We start from the raw sequence: 17949 nt of genomic DNA, 5'->3' as shown, positions 1-17949 counted from the left end.
TCATGAATCTGAAAACATAGAACATAACAAGTCTCTCTGATTTCCACCATTGCGAAACAGTCTCATCTTTAGTGAAGGTTTAGCTGGTGTTGGTAGAGATGATGACTCATCCTCATCTTCATCTGAAGACACCTCTGTGGTTGAATCATCGATGCAGATTACTGGGAAAGTGACAAGGAAGAAAATAATAAGTGAACATACCACCTTTTTGTTTATTTTGTGCATTCATACATTACAGGGAGTTACAGTATAAAGAGCTGTTGTGACACTGTAAATCTGTGCCAGGGTGAGAATGCAAAGATATAAGCACTTTGAGCACTTTGTAAGAAAGCACAATATAAAAATTTACATTATCATTCACTGACAAGTACATCATTTTGTTACAACTTCTAGTACGTAGACTTGTAAAGTATAATATGGACCATATATGCCATACATTGTACAGAAATGAGAAGATATCTGCACTTCTTCTAGATCATGTGTCTTATCAAAGTCAGCAAAATATCACTTCTTACCTTTGGTATGAACAGCTTCAAGTTCATTTTCTTTGTTGGTATGTAGAAATGAGGGTAAATTTTGAGGATTAAAGTCACATGACTTCTTATGTGACGCTAGTCTTTCTAACTGTCCAACGAAATGACAGCCTGATTTGCGATAAGGGCACGCTACCATTTGATCTCCAATGATGTTGGCAAGGATGAAGTCAAAATGTAGCTGGTGTTTCTGTACAGGCTTTCTGGAAATAAATAAAACAGATCACATATTTTATTGATGTGCTAAGAGCCGCCCATATAACCTGAGAAGAGATAATGGACAGTACTTTCTCCCTAAGATCTATGGGAACATTCTCCATGATCATTTTGTGACATGATAATAAACAGCGCCATCTATCATAGACTGAGGGGTTGGCCGATGTGTGAGGGCGCCCTGTCATGGCATACCTTACAGATTACATCTATCACAGAATGAACAAAACTGACAATTTACAGTCAAAGCTCTTAGCTTATCAAATTATATTGTGTGAATGTGTATTGGTTAAAATTTTAATACCTATTTTATGGATGGTCTTATAAAAAAGGGTTCTAGAATCTACTTTGTGGACATACCAGGAGTATGTGATAAAAACAGGAGAATTTACAAAACATCTGTAAACCCACTATGCCTAACCCAAACTGTAAAGTGCTTTTAACATTTATATCTACAACATGGTATTTATGATATGGGTGCTTGAAGTTCAGGAGCTGAATCAGTCTTAAGGGTTAATGAATAGTATCATAAATATTAACCGCATAGAACTTAGATTACTGTTAAAGCTGCACTAGCTGCAACTGGAACAAAATTTGTAACTGTTTGGTTTGCCCTGAATATTAGTATTGAATGACATCTGGATAAATGTATTTCTGCAGCTGTACACATACATTTGTACAAGTAATATGGTACAATACATTAATTTGGAGTCTGCACCCAAAAATCCATGCCCAATGCTAACAAGATTTCAACCTGTTACTGTACTTATTCTTATGCCAAGTGAACCCTAATGAAAGTGTGCAATGCCAAGCTGTTGTATTTTAGCAATTTTCAATGTTATTGTTCAATGGATGTCTGATTGAAAAAAGTCATTGGAACCAGTAAATAAACTCACTTTTTACCTACTACATACACTGACATACAACCAAAGTAAACTTACCTGTCTTCTGGGCATGTTTTACTTCTCTGTAGCCATGCCAAAATACACTGGAATGCAATCAGTGAAATGTTGTCAGTAAAGTTACTCATTTAGATGTATTTTTTTGGGTGGTTCACATGATTTTCAAGTGTAGAACAAAACAGAACACATTACAGTTGTTTAAATATCCAATTAGCACACAAGAGTTTATTTCGTATTGACTTTTCTAATTTTTGAATTACTTAAAATTTGGCATGTTACTTTTTTGTTGTCATAAAATTCACATTTTGTAAAATTCCTTACCTATATACTATGATCCACAGAGTTTTACATAGCGAAACCAATATTTGCTGGGTTGAACTTTCTGTTCAGAATATGCATGTTATATTTACAAATGTAACCTGTAACTTGTTTACAAGTTAGCTTTCTTTGAGAATAGTTTACCTTTTTACAAAAACTATGCCCACAAGGAGCTCTTTGTGGTTCAATGAATACTTCTTGGCACACAGAACAGTACAGGTGTCTGCTAACAGCATCTGGGTTCAGGAAGTACCTGTAAATACAGAAAAAAATACCCCTGTTAGTGTTACATGATGTTTTAATTAGTTGTCTGTAACTGGTCAGTGAATGTCACAGAGTTGAAAAATCCATTCCGAAATGTGGTTATCTTGACTGTCGTTGGTTAATAGAAGTGAACCAAGTGACTACATGTATCTTGACTTTCATTGCGAGCCATCCTTGTCATGAATATCATTGGTAAGTAGGAGTACGCCATGTGGTTATTGGGACTAGTTTGGGACGAGTTTCATTTTGGTCAAGCATGGAAGTAGGAAGGACAAGCTTCTTTTTTTCATCTTCGGACCTCAGACGGCGAAAGTTCGACTCGTCTCCTACAAACGTATTTTCTCACCTTTCCTCGTCGGATTCTTCTACACTCGTCTCCTCCCTTGAACGTTTCCTTGGCATTATTATTGTGTTATTGTGGTGAATGTATGGGTTTTCTTCCTCAACAACGCGTAAACCGTGGCTTTTCGGCGTTGTACTTATTGTTTAGCACCAGGACGATTTAAATTTTCTGCCATTAAATAGCGCATGCGCAATTTCAAATTTACGCCAACAACGACGTTTTTGCTTTTGCCTTTGTTTTTCTTTTTACATATTTTCCGGATCTGAACGAGAGCAGATCAAGTTGGCAAAGTTAAAATACAGCTACATTAAAAGTATAACACCTATGTGTAATCACCAATTAACCATTACATCTCTTATTTTATCTAGAAAGGGAACAAATATCCATTTCACTTTAAAGTTTTTCCATAATATGTTGGTTTGGTAATATGAAGGTACAAAACAGAAATAGCCTTTGTAAAATTATTAACATCTCAGTGTAGCAAAATCATTGGTGTACAACAGACCAGTCTTGCAAAGTTGTACAAAAAAAAGTTTTCAGCAAAGCTAAGATCATACTAAGCAATAACCAGCACCCCTTCACCAAGAATTTGAAGTTTTGCCATCCCGCCGGGTGCTATAGAGTTCCAAAGACAAAAACCAACAGAGCTAAATATTCATTCATTCCGAAAACAATTTCTTTACTGTACCATGTCAGGAATGATTAGTAACTTATTGTTTTAATGTATGTGCCTTGTTTTTAATTTGTGATTGCCTCTTTTTTGGAACAGTATTTATTGTATGTACTTTAATGTACAACGTGTCCCTGTTTTGAATATTATTTTCAAGTCTGCTTTTATTCTCTACTGTTGCATGAAAAATACCCATTTGGGGACAATGAAGAGGTATTGTAATAGAGGTTCAGGCAACACTTTTATTAGTTTGTTTATATCAGTAGAAGTTATAAAGTAACACTAACAGTCAGTTACACTTGCATTTATGTAGCATTCTATCAATAAAGAGTTATGGTGTTTATGCTTTGATAAGTTATCGACGCAAATTGCACTATATGTCTTTGCATGAAACATGTCTCACTCCTACTTACCATGAGCATGCAAACACATTGGTATTTTTTGTAGTTTGTATGGGTGACAAAATTTTAAAAAGAGACACACACATGCACAGACAAACAGAACTCACACATTAGCATCTTGGCAGCAAGAACTAACAAAAAATTATTGCTTTTAGAATATTTAGTGTTTATTGTTCTCAAAAGGTGGTAATAAATGTGATGAAATGGTACACAAATTGAAAATTGTTGTATTTAAAGGATATATGTACAATCTTTTTCTGTATATAATTGTATTACTTTATAGATCACTGCCAATTGATATTTAATAGTGCATCATGATGCCATCAAAAAGTTCAACTGATTTGAAAGCTTGTCGTAACTTTTAATTCACAATTATAATCATTAACAATACTAGCAATAGATGTATTGATTCCATTATTTTCTAACCAATCACAATGAACCTTATGAAATGCTTCATATTATATCAGTATTTGGAGGACAGTTCTAGAAGGGCATAATCTTATTTTCTAACCAATCACAATGAACCTTATAAAGGGCTTCATATTACATCAGTAGTTGAAAGACAGTTCTAGAAGGGCACAGTCTGATTAAAAATATGATGTAGATATAGACTTGATTGTTTTGGAAATGTCATTATTTCCAAAGAAGCAGTCATTGTCAATAGAAAGTAGGTCTTACTTTTGACCCAGGATTGATTCTATTACATTTGTATGCTATTCCCAGCATGACATTTCTGGCACACCGCAGCCAATCTGACTTGCATAGGTTTGAAGGCATGTATACCTACAACAGATAGTACCGGTAATATCGGTATAGTCTGGAGATAAATCAGCTATTGTTATGTCAATTCCTTGTATAACTACACAGTACAACAGAATGCTATGAATATCAAAGTAGAACTCGTGTCATGTCAAAGGTGACTTCCAAGTGACAATAAGCATCTGCTTAGCATAAACTTTTTGTGAAAGTATATCTGAGAAAGGTTGACCTGATGATATTCTGTTAACAAGTGAAAGCTAGTCAGAATTTCTGGTAATCTTTTTAGTTGTGTTTAGTTAGAGAAAGTTACAAAAATATTGTGTAATTGTTCACAACATTAAAGTAAAATAAAATGATAACGTCACTCTGCATGATTCAAAAATTATAAAATAAGTGGTGTTAGTTATCTTTTTAGTAATGCTCTAATGAAAGTTGCACTAAATACCAAAGTTAATGAAATCACTCAGTTGCATTGTGTTGCTTGTAATGTTTGGTTTGCTGTAAATATCTTCCACTGTTATAAATGAAAATCTCTACACTCTGATCCAAACAATTTGAAAGTTCTCATCCTCTGCTTTTGCAATGAAAATTTCAATTTTTAATATTTAATCACAAGATATTTACCTGAGCTAAAATAAAAAATGGATACAAAAAATGTAAATAAATACAGAAGAAAATACTCTAATTTCTCTGATAATAGTTAGAAAATATAAATTAAAAAAAATTAAATTATATAAACATGATAAATTTCACAAAGGATATACACTCATTTATGTGGTCTTTATGTGCATATAACTGTAAATTTTCAATCCAAGGCAAAAAACATACTGAAATGTCTGTACACACATAAAAAGTTACAAAATCCATTTCAAAAATTATATGTGTTCTCCTTGCTGTAGAAATGAAAGAAAATATACTCTTGTTAAATAATGCAATTGTACACAATTCAAGCAAATAAAGACTCTCTTATCTACATATGTAATCGTTTGTTGTGTGCAAATTTTACAAAACTCTACATACAACAATTTCCAGGGATGGCATCATAATCTATTAATTTACATACATCCCTGATATATTAAATAACTGCAACTGTAATGTATGTAAATTTTGTGTCATGTATAAATACTTTGCTATTGTTCTCTATTGTTGGCATGGAAACACAGTATTTTAATCCACAATTTATTTCACTAGCATTATATCTCAAACAAATATGTATCTGAAAGATAGTATCTATGGTATTATTGGTGGCTTAGTAATGGGCTCTACTGCTGGTGGACAATACATATCTAGACTAAGAAGTGATTGAAGTGAGTTACTTACTAGTACCTAGTAATAAGATAATGATACTAAAATTGTAGAAATAACTTTGAGACTGTGTGAAATTCTACACAATAAAGGGGAGCCTATCTACTATCAGACAACTACAGCCTTAATTACTCATAACATCTAGATAATATATTACTATGAAAGTTCCATCTTAAGAATTGCCTTGAGTGTCACATCTTCTATCTGGTCAATAGCCTCTAATGCCCTTTGACCCCCATCTTCATAATAAGCCTTTAATTCTTCCACATAGTCCAACCATACACAGTTATGGCAACCACTTTGACAACAGAATGATGGTGGTTCAGGAGGTGGACCTTTTCCAGCAATTTCACCTTTTTTGGGTTGAATCTGCCTAGGAGGTTGAGACTGTAATGTATTAAGTTCACTGTCAATGACCTGTTCTGTATCACTAATCATTCCATTTTCATTAAGTTGAGTTCCACCAGAATCCTTTATCCCATTGTCAAATTGCGTTCCAAAGGAATTCTGATCCCTCGCTGGCACACTCAGGGTATTCTTTTCATGGTCTTGTGCTTGTGCTGTTCCATAGTTTAAAGCACCCTGGCAAATTCTCCTTGATTCAAAACATGTCTACAGAGATATCAAAATACATTTAAAAGTTATTTGATCTTGTCTGAATCTTTTTAATATCATACCTTTTGAAAATTAACTTGTGTCAGAAATTCAACACAGTAAAAAGCATCATCAACATCATCATTATTCCATAGGCATCACACTGTGAGCGAAAGCTAGTACAGGATTTCAAGGTTTCTTGAAATTTTAAGTTACTCTGGGGAATTGACATATTTGACACCAGTTTCATTATAGAGTGTGGTAGAGAAAGTTTATAATACCACCGTCTATGGATTCATAAATGCTGGATAAGCATATGGGATGTATGCTTGTCCTGGATATTGTAGGATATTCAACATTACAGTTCTCCCTTCAGCGATTATAAACTATGGGAGTACGGTGGGTGGTGCTTCCATGGTTACACCATGGATGTATTAAATGTACTAATAGTACACCCATCATGGTTAGACATCATCAGATTATCAGATGAATATCTCCTAGTCCTATGGCGTACGTGATGACATCAACGATCACGGGTTCACACTCAAACCTCGTTCAGGCTCTCACAAATCTCGTCACCATATAACTGATTACAAGATTATGATTAGTGGAAGGTGGAAGGTAATAAATTGGTAACAAATATAAATTGTAAATATCTTAGGTTGGGAAAATAGGTAGGCCATAGGTGGGCAATAATGTACTCACCTGAAACAAACGTCGGTTTCTAAAAATATGACAAAATAAACGCCCCTGAGACATATTCGCAAATCTAGTCCTTCATCAAGTCCGGAATGATGCCATGCTCTGATCCTGATGTGCTATTCTCTAAATTTCACCGGAAATCATGTGTAAATTATCACATATGTCACAGACGCCGGCCGGGTGTTTTGTAATAATTCGAACGTCGACGTCATTGGAGGGAATTCCTCTCTCTGACGTCATCTACACACTGCGCAAGATACTGCGCACCAATACCCGGATGTTGGGTCTTCCCTACATTTCACAACGTGTTCAACTTTTACTATATTCAGACGAAATTGTACTAGTTTACTGTCTTAAGATCTGCTACGATGGGAAGACACAAAAAAGTGAAGAAGGTAGACCCATTTTACTCAGAGAAAGGAAAGAAGCCCAAAGAGAAAAATCACAGACTCAAGAAGTAAGTGTCTAGTAATTAATGTAAGCTTAGTGAAAAGCACATGATAGTGATACACACAAACATCACATGTGTTTGTAGTGGTACATGGTGCATGTATGCTGTGCAAGACTGGAAAGGTACTAGTATACAACACAGATTCGTCCATAGTTATATTGAACCGCCATACACCACTATTGTTTCATTTGGATAGGTAGAGAACTCCTTCATATACATTAACATGGATATATTTTGAATGACATCAACCCAGCTGTGTAATTGTTAAAATCCTCGAATGAGATCAAATTCACTATTCACTGAGTTATGAGCACATGAGTTGTGATGTCACGCCATTGATGTTGTTTTGGATGATTATACGGCCTGATTATACACCCATAGTAACTGGTAGGATGAATCTCTGAAAGCATAATATGGAGATATACTTGTATAAATTTATTTTACTCTGTAACACAATTTTAAAGAGATCACAATAATAACTTAACCCAAGAGTGTCTGCAACAGAAGTATCACCTGTGCTGCCAGGCTGTTGTTGTTGTTGTTGTTTTTGATAATTGTAGAGAGATCCTCTCTCACCAAGGTAACTACATATATATAGAGATGAATCTCTGAAGTCATGTCGTGAGATGAAGACACACTAGTAATAGTATGAATTTACTGTCCGAAAACTAATATTCACCTAGACTGTAATATGTCATGTACACCAGGTTTTGGTTTTGGGCTTCTCAAAATGAGTGCTGGCTGGTATATTCTACATACTTATCTTTACTCTGTGGTGGTATTCCTCTGTGACAAAACTTAGATGCCTCTGAAGTCATTGTGCTATGAAATAAAATGTCTACCAATTTATTAGATCATAGATATTAAGATTCTGAGATGTGAATTGTGTTTTTACTTTGCATTACTTTTTTCTCCTTTTTTTTCCAGACTGGAAAAGAAGAAAAATGTGAACAACTTACGACCAGATAATCTTGATGACCAAGATAAGGTATCCCAGAAGTTTAAATTATTTATGGACAGAATGAAGGCTGGTAAAGAACTAGAAATGAAGCGAAAGAAGAAGAAAAAGAATGGAAAATTACAACGTAAGAACTACATAACACACACTTGTGCACACATAGATGAGATAAACCTCTCTGGTGTCATGTAGTGTGCCCTCTAACGAAAGACACATTTTTTGATGTGGATTAAAATGATGAAAGCTAGGATTTCTTGGGAGTCAACACATAGGAGATAGATGGAAAACCAAATTTTGGTACATCACAAGAAATTGTTGGGTGTCTGTGGCACATCAAATTGGCTTAGAGGGCACACTGGTCACCACAGTAAGAGAAATCCAAACGTTCATGTGCTCTAAGAAATTGCTTGGAGTCAGTGGTTCATCCATCAAATTGGCTTAGAGAGAGCACACTGCTTGTGAGTCACCACACAAATTTTGGTGCATCACAAGACATTGCTGTGAATCAGTGGTACATCAAATTGGCTTAGAGGACTCACTGGACTATCAACCTAATAGAATATATGATGGCTTAGAATGGAATTACTAGTCATGAAAGGTGCATACATTGACATTATTTATGATAGAGACATAAGGTATCTGATACAATAGTCATTGAATGTGTATCTTCTAAACATCATTTACCAGACATGGAAATCATGGCCATAACCACAAAATCTTTAAAAGGTAAACCCAAACCTAGGCCTTGCATTTTTGACTGTAGAACATGACACTTTGAAAGCAAGGTTAAAGACTGAGTAATTTAATATTGTGATTTTTTAAATTTCTTTCAAAGGTGTGAAATTAAATAGCCATCTAAAACCAGAAGACAGAGGAAAACCTGGTTTCAAGCCAATGAAATTTCAGAAGAAACCCAGAGAAAGTGAAAAGAACTTTAATTTGAGGATGGAAAAGAAAACAAGAAAAGTTATTGAGGACACAAAAATGAAAATCAAACTTGAAGATGGGGCAGATCCTGTAGATGAAGTGAAAGAAAATAACACAGGAATGAGTGAGAGAAAGAAAGAGTAAGTTTTCATCTGTATTGTGATGCATTGAAAGTCAGTGATATATCTTTGACCCCAACTCCCTAGCTTGATTACAATAGTAGTCGATCCACCAAATTACCTTCTAATCATAAGCATGGTATGTTGCTGTTTGTTTTACATTTTCAAATTATTTAACATTTTTGTTCAACTCTGTCTATTCTAGAGTCATATAGAATACTTTAAAACATTTGTGTAATTTAAATATTTTGAAAACAGCCTGTTTATGTGAAGTTGAGATGAAACCACTAATTTGCTCTGAAAAACAATTACATGGAAAGCTTGAATTTCCAGTATTAGAAAGAACAGTATGTATTCTTATATATTTTTTTAAACTTTGCATGTAGTATATATAATAACAAGTCAAAAATTATACCCCACAAGTCATATCCCATCCCCATTATTTACTAAAGGATATCAGAATTTATAAGTAGAAAGAGTTACTAACAGTTGATAAGTGTTTACCTAACAATAACATGTATTGTTAATATACCTGTCATTTTATTTTGAAAACAGGAGACTTCAAAAGAAAAGAGAGAAACTGAAAGCAAGAAAACAGAAGAAGGTTGAAGAAAAGTTAGAAAAAGACCAATTTAAAGGTAACATGCTTTGTGAAGATTCTTATATATGTGTCATATATAATAAGTTAATGAACTTGTTTGTGTTTATAATTGTTCAAGTTAGATCAAGGGAATTCAAGGAATGTTTTGTCATAGGCAACTGGTTTTGACTTGTCATACTACCCAACACCTCTAGAAAAGAAAATATTCATCAACTATTTTAGGTTAAGATTTATCAGTTAATTTATTCGCAGGGCAACCTCTATCCTACCAGGTCCCCAATTATACAGCTGAGTTAACTGTAGCAGTTCCCCATTCATACATTAACATTAAGGTTCCTTCCCTTCGTATGACTAAATGGTTTTAGTGAATTCATAGACAATGTTGTTGTGTTGTCTTTAGATGAAGTCAAATTTGGTGAAGTAGTAATGCAGCCTCCAGATCTTACAGCAAAACCAAGGAAAAGTTCACAAACAATGAAGGTATGGTATTACAACGAGACTAAGAATATGCTGAGTCATTCCTAAACATTCTACATAGCCAAGTACTTTTTTTTACATCATACAGTGTTACACTTTCAGAGCTGTCATTTACATGTATAAAACATATAAGGTGGTAATGATATGACACGATACGTGAGTACAAGTGTGGCATACTTGGCGTATTTGCGGAAGTGCTTGTGGTGTTCTCTGCAGAAGTACTTTCATGAGCGTACATCAGAAAACACTGCAAGCACTAATGCAAATACCTCTGCGGGGCTACACTGACACTCATGTGGCATGGGGCTCTGTTATTAGCACATATGTTTATTAGAAATGGAAAATTTCCATAAAAATCATACATGATTTCATGTGTAGTGAATGATTGTGTCTCCATTTGCATATCATTTGCATGCAGATATGCAATAATGTTTTCGGTATTGCACTGCAGTGCCAATAACACCAGTATGTGCACACACACCAGTACAAATAATCTATGGTACATATGTAATAATATGTAGTATGATACAATATTGTTATTTCATAAGATTCTCGCATAAAATCAACCCAACTATTGTGTCTATCCTATGTTACACTGGCAGTGCATGAAGCAACAAGACATGGTGCAAATTGCTCCATCTGTCATGCATGTGTTTAACCACTATCCATAGTGAATATTTCCTGTATGATTGAGAAAATCGAAGTCAACTTTAATATGTAGTTTTGTCTGTCAGCATCTATGTGTTTATTTGTTGAAAGTGCTTCTAACAACAATTTCCTTCTTTGTCTTTACAGCCTGGAAAAAAATCTTTACTATTGAAAAGTATGCTAGATAAATCTATGAAAAAATCACAACAGGGTAGTGATGTTGTAAAGAAAAAATCTTCACATGGACTTTCTGCAGTAACAAAGACAAAGAAACGGAAACACATGTCAGCAGCTGAACAGAGGAAATTTGACAAAGCGCAGGCACTAGCAATTGTAGCATACAGAGAAGCCAAAAAGGCCAAGAGGAAAGCAGTTACGAAAAATAAATAGTTCAGTTACAAGTGCACTTATGTAGCTTGTCACTTGGACAGAACTCAAGTTGTGGAGGGACTTCCTCTAAGCTAGCTCAGTATCTTCAGATGTTGGGTGATCTTGACAGAGTGGTTTCTGAGGGTGAAATGACACAGATCATCCCACAGCTTAACGTACTTAAAGCTACCTCCCAACATTCCAAAATTATCTATTTTGAACATATAATATCTAAATAAGGTTTGTTACTGCCATACAGGAACACCACTCCAGGAAATAAAGGTATTTTCATAAACTTTGGGTTGTAAGAGTCATTTCATTATCCACATCACGTAAATTTTGTGTGCTTGCCAAGAAACACCAAATTGAAAAACTGTCCTACCACTATTGTTCTCATCCTAAGTGCTTATTACCTTTTAGATAAATAGTCATGAATTTGGTATTTTTTGGCAATCATGCAAAACTTTTGAGATGTGAAATCATGAAATGACTTTCCAGAACCCAGAGTTTATGAAAATACATTTATTCCTGGAGTGGCGTCCCCTTTAAGTTCCTGATGCCTTGGACTTATTGCCAATATTCTTTGTAAGACTTGTCAGTGCTAAGTTCTTTGGGTGCAAGAGGAGTGATTATCCTGACAAGCACCAAACGTATTAATCTACATAAAGTGGTATCTCCTTCAAGCAATGTTAAAATGATAATGAAAGCAAGAGAGACCACCATACTGGAAGATTACATTCAGATTTTATTCAATGGATCATCAAAGTTGGATTAATGTTGTGCCTAAATGTAGGGCTTTTCAATTAAACAGTCCTGGAAAATGTCATGAATGTCATTTAAAGATCAAGTAAAGTTTGACTCTTCCGTATTGCTTGATGCATACACCTTCTATTGCTACAAGTCTATTGGTTAGATCCTACAAAATACTCCTGGATTGTAACATATGTTGATGGCCTTCAAATCTACTGGATAATGACTCAAAAACTCTCAATTTATTATGACTTTCATTGTACTCTATAAATTCTATAGATGACATCTGATACCAGTACTTTATATGTACATCCTGTTTCAATTTTGAATGAATAAATGATTAAATGAAATGGACAATGATTTATGTGCGTATACTTTATTTTTCTCCTAATAATTCTAAACTTGGCAATTTAAAGCACTGTGAATTATAAAACTGCTCTATATTAGTAATTCAGCAACTCCCTTTCTTGTGCCAGTATAACATACAAAAAGATCAATTTATTTCACTTGCTGCTATAATTCAGATTGGCAAAATAATTCGATAAATTCAATGATGGAGATGTTGCCATAGAAACGTGTAAATTTCAAAAGTGCGCTAATAAGGATTTCTGCTGTGCTGCAAACAGGTTGGTTTACTAATTTCAGTCCTCATTTCATAATGTGCATTCTTTATATGATATTCTATCATGAGCTATCATAAAGACAAATTACAAACATGTTTAGCATGTCCTGCATCCTGACTGGTCGGTACACAGTATTTGAATTAATTAACCTCTCTATTACATTTATAATCACCAGTACACATTATTTTAATACACTGACTTGTCTGAATGTCTTCCAGGTATGTAGGATGAAGATATCATAATCTACATTTGAGAAAATCATGGATTGTATGCAATATTTCACATGGTATAGTTCACAGACTTACCCATATGAAACATTTCACATGGAATAGTTCACAGACTTGCACATATGAAATATTTCACATGGTATAGTTCACAGACTTACCCATATGAAACATTTCACATGGTATAGTTCACAGACTTGCCCATATGAAATATTTCACATGGTATAGTTCAGACTTACCCATATGAAACATTTCACATGGTATAGTTCACAGACTTGCACATATGAAATATTTCACATGGTGTAGTTCAGACTTACCCATATGAAACATTTCACATGGTATAGTTCACAGACTTGCACATATGAAACATTTCACATGGTATAGTTCACAGACTTGCCCATATGAAACATTTCACATGGTATAGTTCACAGACTTACCCATATGAAACATTTCACATGGTATAGTTCAGACTTGCACATATGAAACATTTCACGTGGTATAGTTCACAGACTTACCCATATGAAACATTTCACATGGTATAGTTCACAGACTTGCCCATATGAAATATTTCACATGGTATAGTTCAGACTTACCCATATGAAACATTTCACATGGTATAGTTCACAGACTTGCACATATGAAATATTTCACATGGTATAGTTCAGACTTACCCATATGAAACATTTCACATGGTATAGTTCACAGACTTGCACATATGAAACATTTCACATGGTGTAGTTCAGACTTGCACATACGCTGTTTATTACAATATCTATCAATAAACATTCAAAACATAATCTTCAATAAATGCTTATATTTATTTCTCTTATTAGGAGTGCTATACATCACATAGGTTCACTACTTGTTGAAGGTTACACTTTAACTATTGAAACCAGTAAACTTTATAAAGAGAAGACTCACAAAATCCTCACATGTAGTAGTACAGAAAATTCTAAATTACATATTGGGAGCAAAATGAAAATAACTTGAATAAAATGAATATGTAAAAGTTCAAATGTGTCACTACAGATATCAACATATTTTCTACAACATACCAGGGTATTACACCTGTACTAGCTATTACTGGGTATTGTGTTTTGACATTGTATGTCAATTAGAGGTCAATTTTATCCATAAATAGTATAGTAATAAGTTGAAATCATGATTAATTGATTTTTGGGTGTGGACCCAAAAATCATTTTGATTGGATATATTGCACCATACTATGTGTACTTCTACATAAATACATGTATGTTTACCAACAGGTCATTCAATACTTTTCAGGGTGTATATTTTATCACCAAAAGGATTTCAAAAAAACATTACAGTTGCAGCTGGTGGACCTTTAAACATAGCACAATATCATCAAATAATCAAATTCACCATAGAAGCATTCTCTTTGTCTATTGTGTACCATCTCATCTAAATACAGCTACATTCTAAATACAAGTCATACCAGAAATGACGACTACATAAATTCAAAATCTTAATCCTCAAATTTATGAGATCGTATAACATTTGGATCAATAGTAAATTTCTTGGGTTTCTCAGGTTCACTGTATCCAAGACCAAATCCTTTTCTGATACTTTGTTTCATCATCAAGGCTCTTTCAAACTGGTTTTCTAACCCTTGGTTTAGATCTCTGGCATCATTTTGACCAAGTGCCGTGTTTGATGAAGTTCCACCACTCGGTACAGAACTGGCAGTTGCTTTCTTAAAACCTCCCATTAATCGGAAGAACTTCATCTTGTCTGTAGAAGACTGGAAATCAGCTGTACTCCACTGTCCCATGTTAACCTGAAAGTATACAAAGACACCTCATAAGTCTGTGTATAATATGTTTTACAAATGGCACTATTTTTGGTCCCATGTAATTGCGACATCATGAGGTGAATGAATTACTGGTAAGTGGAAATGCTTGTTATTGTGACAAGTGAATTAAAAGAGCGTCCACCAGTACCAAATTGATCAGTCTATCCCAGTACCCGAGTAGCCCAAATGAGAAGTACAAACATAAACCATAATTGAAATGTTGCTATGACTACAATATAATATTACTTCTCACTGTAACTCTATAATTATCAATCATAAGGCAAAAGGTATTGAACTTAAAATGGTCTAGACAAAATGTAAAGTAAAAATGCAGTTACTTCTTCAAACAATTGCTTCATGTAACAGTATGATTACCTGTTTAGTACAATGTGAATATGATAGAATTTATATTTACAGTTCACAGATAAAGTAAGAGATATATTTTATATCGTATCAGTGGGGTATAAATTATATATGCTGTGAGACTATTTCAGGGTTTCAGTACGTATTACTAGTAGGTAAAATATATCTTAGTTCCCTAGTCAATTTACTAGGGCTTCTCACAAAAGTTAAGGTACACGGTATGGAGATCTGTGCAACTTTGGCATACTTCCCATTCTGTTCATGTTACCAGGGTTACCAAACTGAGGCAAAAATACTGTATTTGAATATTAGCATCATAATGTCTGGCAAGGTGTATTCCAAACAACAGTACAGCCTTTCATAAATTGAAAAGACATGTATATCCAATATTCAAAATCTCTCATCTTCACTAACCAAATAAATGGCAGCCATTAACAGCAATAATGTCACAAATAACAGTGATACCAGTCTTACCTTAGTCACCTCAGTTGCTTGTTTCTCTGGTGTCTTATCATGTTCTTTAGTTTGTTCACTATCTCTTGTGTTTTCTGTGTTCTTGTCATTAACCTCTCTAGGGTTGACGTCACTGTCTTTATATTTTCTATTCTTTTTTGACTTCTTATTCTTTTTACTTGGTGTCATCTCTTCACTTTTATTTGATATACTACTTTCTAGTGAGCCTTGTTCCCTTTCTTTGCCATTTTCTGCACTAGATTGTTGATGTTTAACCTTTTCCTTCTTTTTATGTTTTTTGTTCACATTTTCATTTTCAACATCAATACATTCTTTGGTGTTATCAGCTTTCTTCTTTTTATGTTTTTCCTTTGTAACTTTTTCACATTTTTGTTCAACAAATTCCTCAGTGCATTCATCTTTCTTTGTTTTTTTCTTTGACACATTGTCAACATTTTCTTGTATTTCTGTTACTTCATTGGATTTATCCTTTTTGTGTTTTTTCTTTTTTCTTTTACAATCCGTACCTTCTGTGTTGACTTGACTCTCAGAACCACTAACATTTCCTAAATCATCTTGATTTATATTTGCTCGTTTCCTTTTCTTCACTGCCATTTCACTCTCATCAAATATTTCCTCTGTTGTTTTCCTCTTGTTATGCTTGTCACAGTCAACTTGTATCACATCAGGGCTGTCACGTTTTCTTTTCTTTGACTTTTGATTTTTCGTCTCTTCCACTGATGAGCAATTTTCTTTCATCTTGTTTTTCTCCGTTTTATGTTTCTTCTTTTTCTTCTTACCTCCATCAGTTGTTGAATCTGCTTCATCTTGTTTAGAAACTTTGATTTCTTCATGGTCGCCAACTTCATCACTATGATTCCGTTTTTTCTTCTTTTTCTGTTTCTTCAAGGTCTTTTCATCAATAACCAAGTCACTCTCAGCAATGTTGTCAATTTCAGCGATGACTTCTGCCTCATCAGAGTTAGTGTGTTTCCTCTTCCGTGGTTTTCCCTCTTTCTCTTTGTTGACATCACTATTCTTTACCCTTTCCATATCTGATGGTTGCTGACTTTCTGGTCCCACATCAGTGTTCTTACTTCTATCACGTTTTCTCTTTTTCTTTTTCTTTTTCTGTTTCGTTCCTACTTTTTCATCAACTGTTTGTAGTTCTTCACTTTTCATATGTGACCCATTTGTGTGACTTACAGCTGATTTATCACTTTCATTTTTCCTCTTTCTGTTTTCTATTTTCCTACTGTCATCAGAACTTTTCAACTCTTCATTCTCTGTTTCACTTTTTCCATACTCTTCATTTATCGATCCATTCTTAGGATCCTTCTGTTTATGTTTCTTCTTCTTTTTCTTGTGTTTTTCAGACATTTCTTGACTGTTGACACAATTTTCTTCTTGAATTCCTAACTCTGATACTTTATCATCTGCCAAGTGGCCAGTACCATTGCAATTCTTTTTTTTCTTATTGTGGCTCTTTTTTTCACATTTAAGTTCTTCTGTTGCCATCACAACTGTATCTTCACCACGGTTGCAATGTTCCCTGCCATCTTCACAATGTTTATCTAATTTGTGGTCAACATCTACCATGGTATCATTTTGCACTGTGTGTATCTCAGGAGTTTCTCTGTCATGTGACTTTCTTTTCTTATCTTTGTGTTTCTTTTTCTTCTGAGTCATTCTATGTGAACTACCTGCACCATCAATGGCACCATCACATTTGCTTTTGGCATCACCTTTGGATTTGTCTATTTTCAACTTATCTGTGCCTTGATTGCATACCTCTTGACTGTTCAAATGACCCCTGTCTTTAGTTTTCAGGTTTGGAGACTCTTCTCTGTCAATTTCAGACTTTACTGACTTCTTTTTTCGTTTTTTCGACGCTGGACACGCATTCTCCATGATCCACGTGTGTGACCCAAGCTTAGTTGCCCTATGAACTTTGACCCCGAAAGGAAATCATCTCCCAAATAAAGGGCTCCCCCAACGTCGGAATCCAGCTGCTTGACAACCAAACCGAATCACAGTCACTTGATATCAATTCACTTATTATTTTGATGTACTAAAACCATTGCTATGAAATGTGTACACTTTTTGTAATAATATATTAACAAAATTCAAATATACGACGTAAATTTATCCCATATTCTTTGTCAACAC

At 34.4% G+C, this 17949-nt stretch overlaps 3 protein-coding genes across 3 annotated transcripts; 1 reads left to right on the top strand and 2 right to left on the bottom strand.

Annotated features, from left to right (window-relative positions):
- LOC144434934 (RING finger protein 151-like) lies at window positions 1–2632 on the bottom strand. Its single transcript, XM_078123462.1, has 5 exons — window positions 2577–2632; window positions 2111–2219; window positions 1688–1734; window positions 516–736; window positions 1–161 (listed from the first exon to the last, which is right to left on the bottom strand). The coding sequence occupies exons 1-5, from the start codon at window positions 2630–2632 to the stop codon at window positions 1–3; spliced, it is 594 nt and encodes a 197-aa protein (XP_077979588.1).
- A 1216-nt stretch (window positions 2633–3848) lies between these two features.
- Window positions 3849–7221, bottom strand: LOC144435249 (uncharacterized). The gene is made up of 2 exons (XM_078123837.1): window positions 7008–7221; window positions 3849–6320 (listed from the first exon to the last, which is right to left on the bottom strand). The coding sequence occupies exons 1-2, from the start codon at window positions 7059–7061 to the stop codon at window positions 5865–5867; spliced, it is 510 nt and encodes a 169-aa protein (XP_077979963.1). The 5' UTR covers window positions 7062–7221; the 3' UTR covers window positions 3849–5864.
- Window positions 7222–7258: 37 nt separating this feature from the next.
- LOC144435248 (coiled-coil domain-containing protein 137-like) lies at window positions 7259–12622 on the top strand. Its single transcript, XM_078123836.1, has 6 exons — window positions 7259–7461; window positions 8383–8540; window positions 9249–9480; window positions 10015–10097; window positions 10461–10540; window positions 11333–12622. Exons 1-6 carry the CDS (start codon window positions 7373–7375, stop codon window positions 11573–11575), a joined length of 885 nt encoding a protein of 294 aa, XP_077979962.1. The 5' UTR covers window positions 7259–7372; the 3' UTR covers window positions 11576–12622.
- Window positions 12623–17949: the final 5327 nt, after the last annotated feature.

The sequence above is a fragment of the Glandiceps talaboti genome, chromosome 5, assembly GCF_964340395.1.
Source record: "Glandiceps talaboti chromosome 5, keGlaTala1.1, whole genome shotgun sequence".
In the NCBI taxonomy this organism is placed as follows: Eukaryota; Metazoa; Hemichordata; class Enteropneusta; family Spengelidae; genus Glandiceps; species Glandiceps talaboti.
The sequence above is the reverse complement of the archived record's forward strand: the minus strand, read 5'-3'. Positions and strand labels throughout refer to the sequence as shown.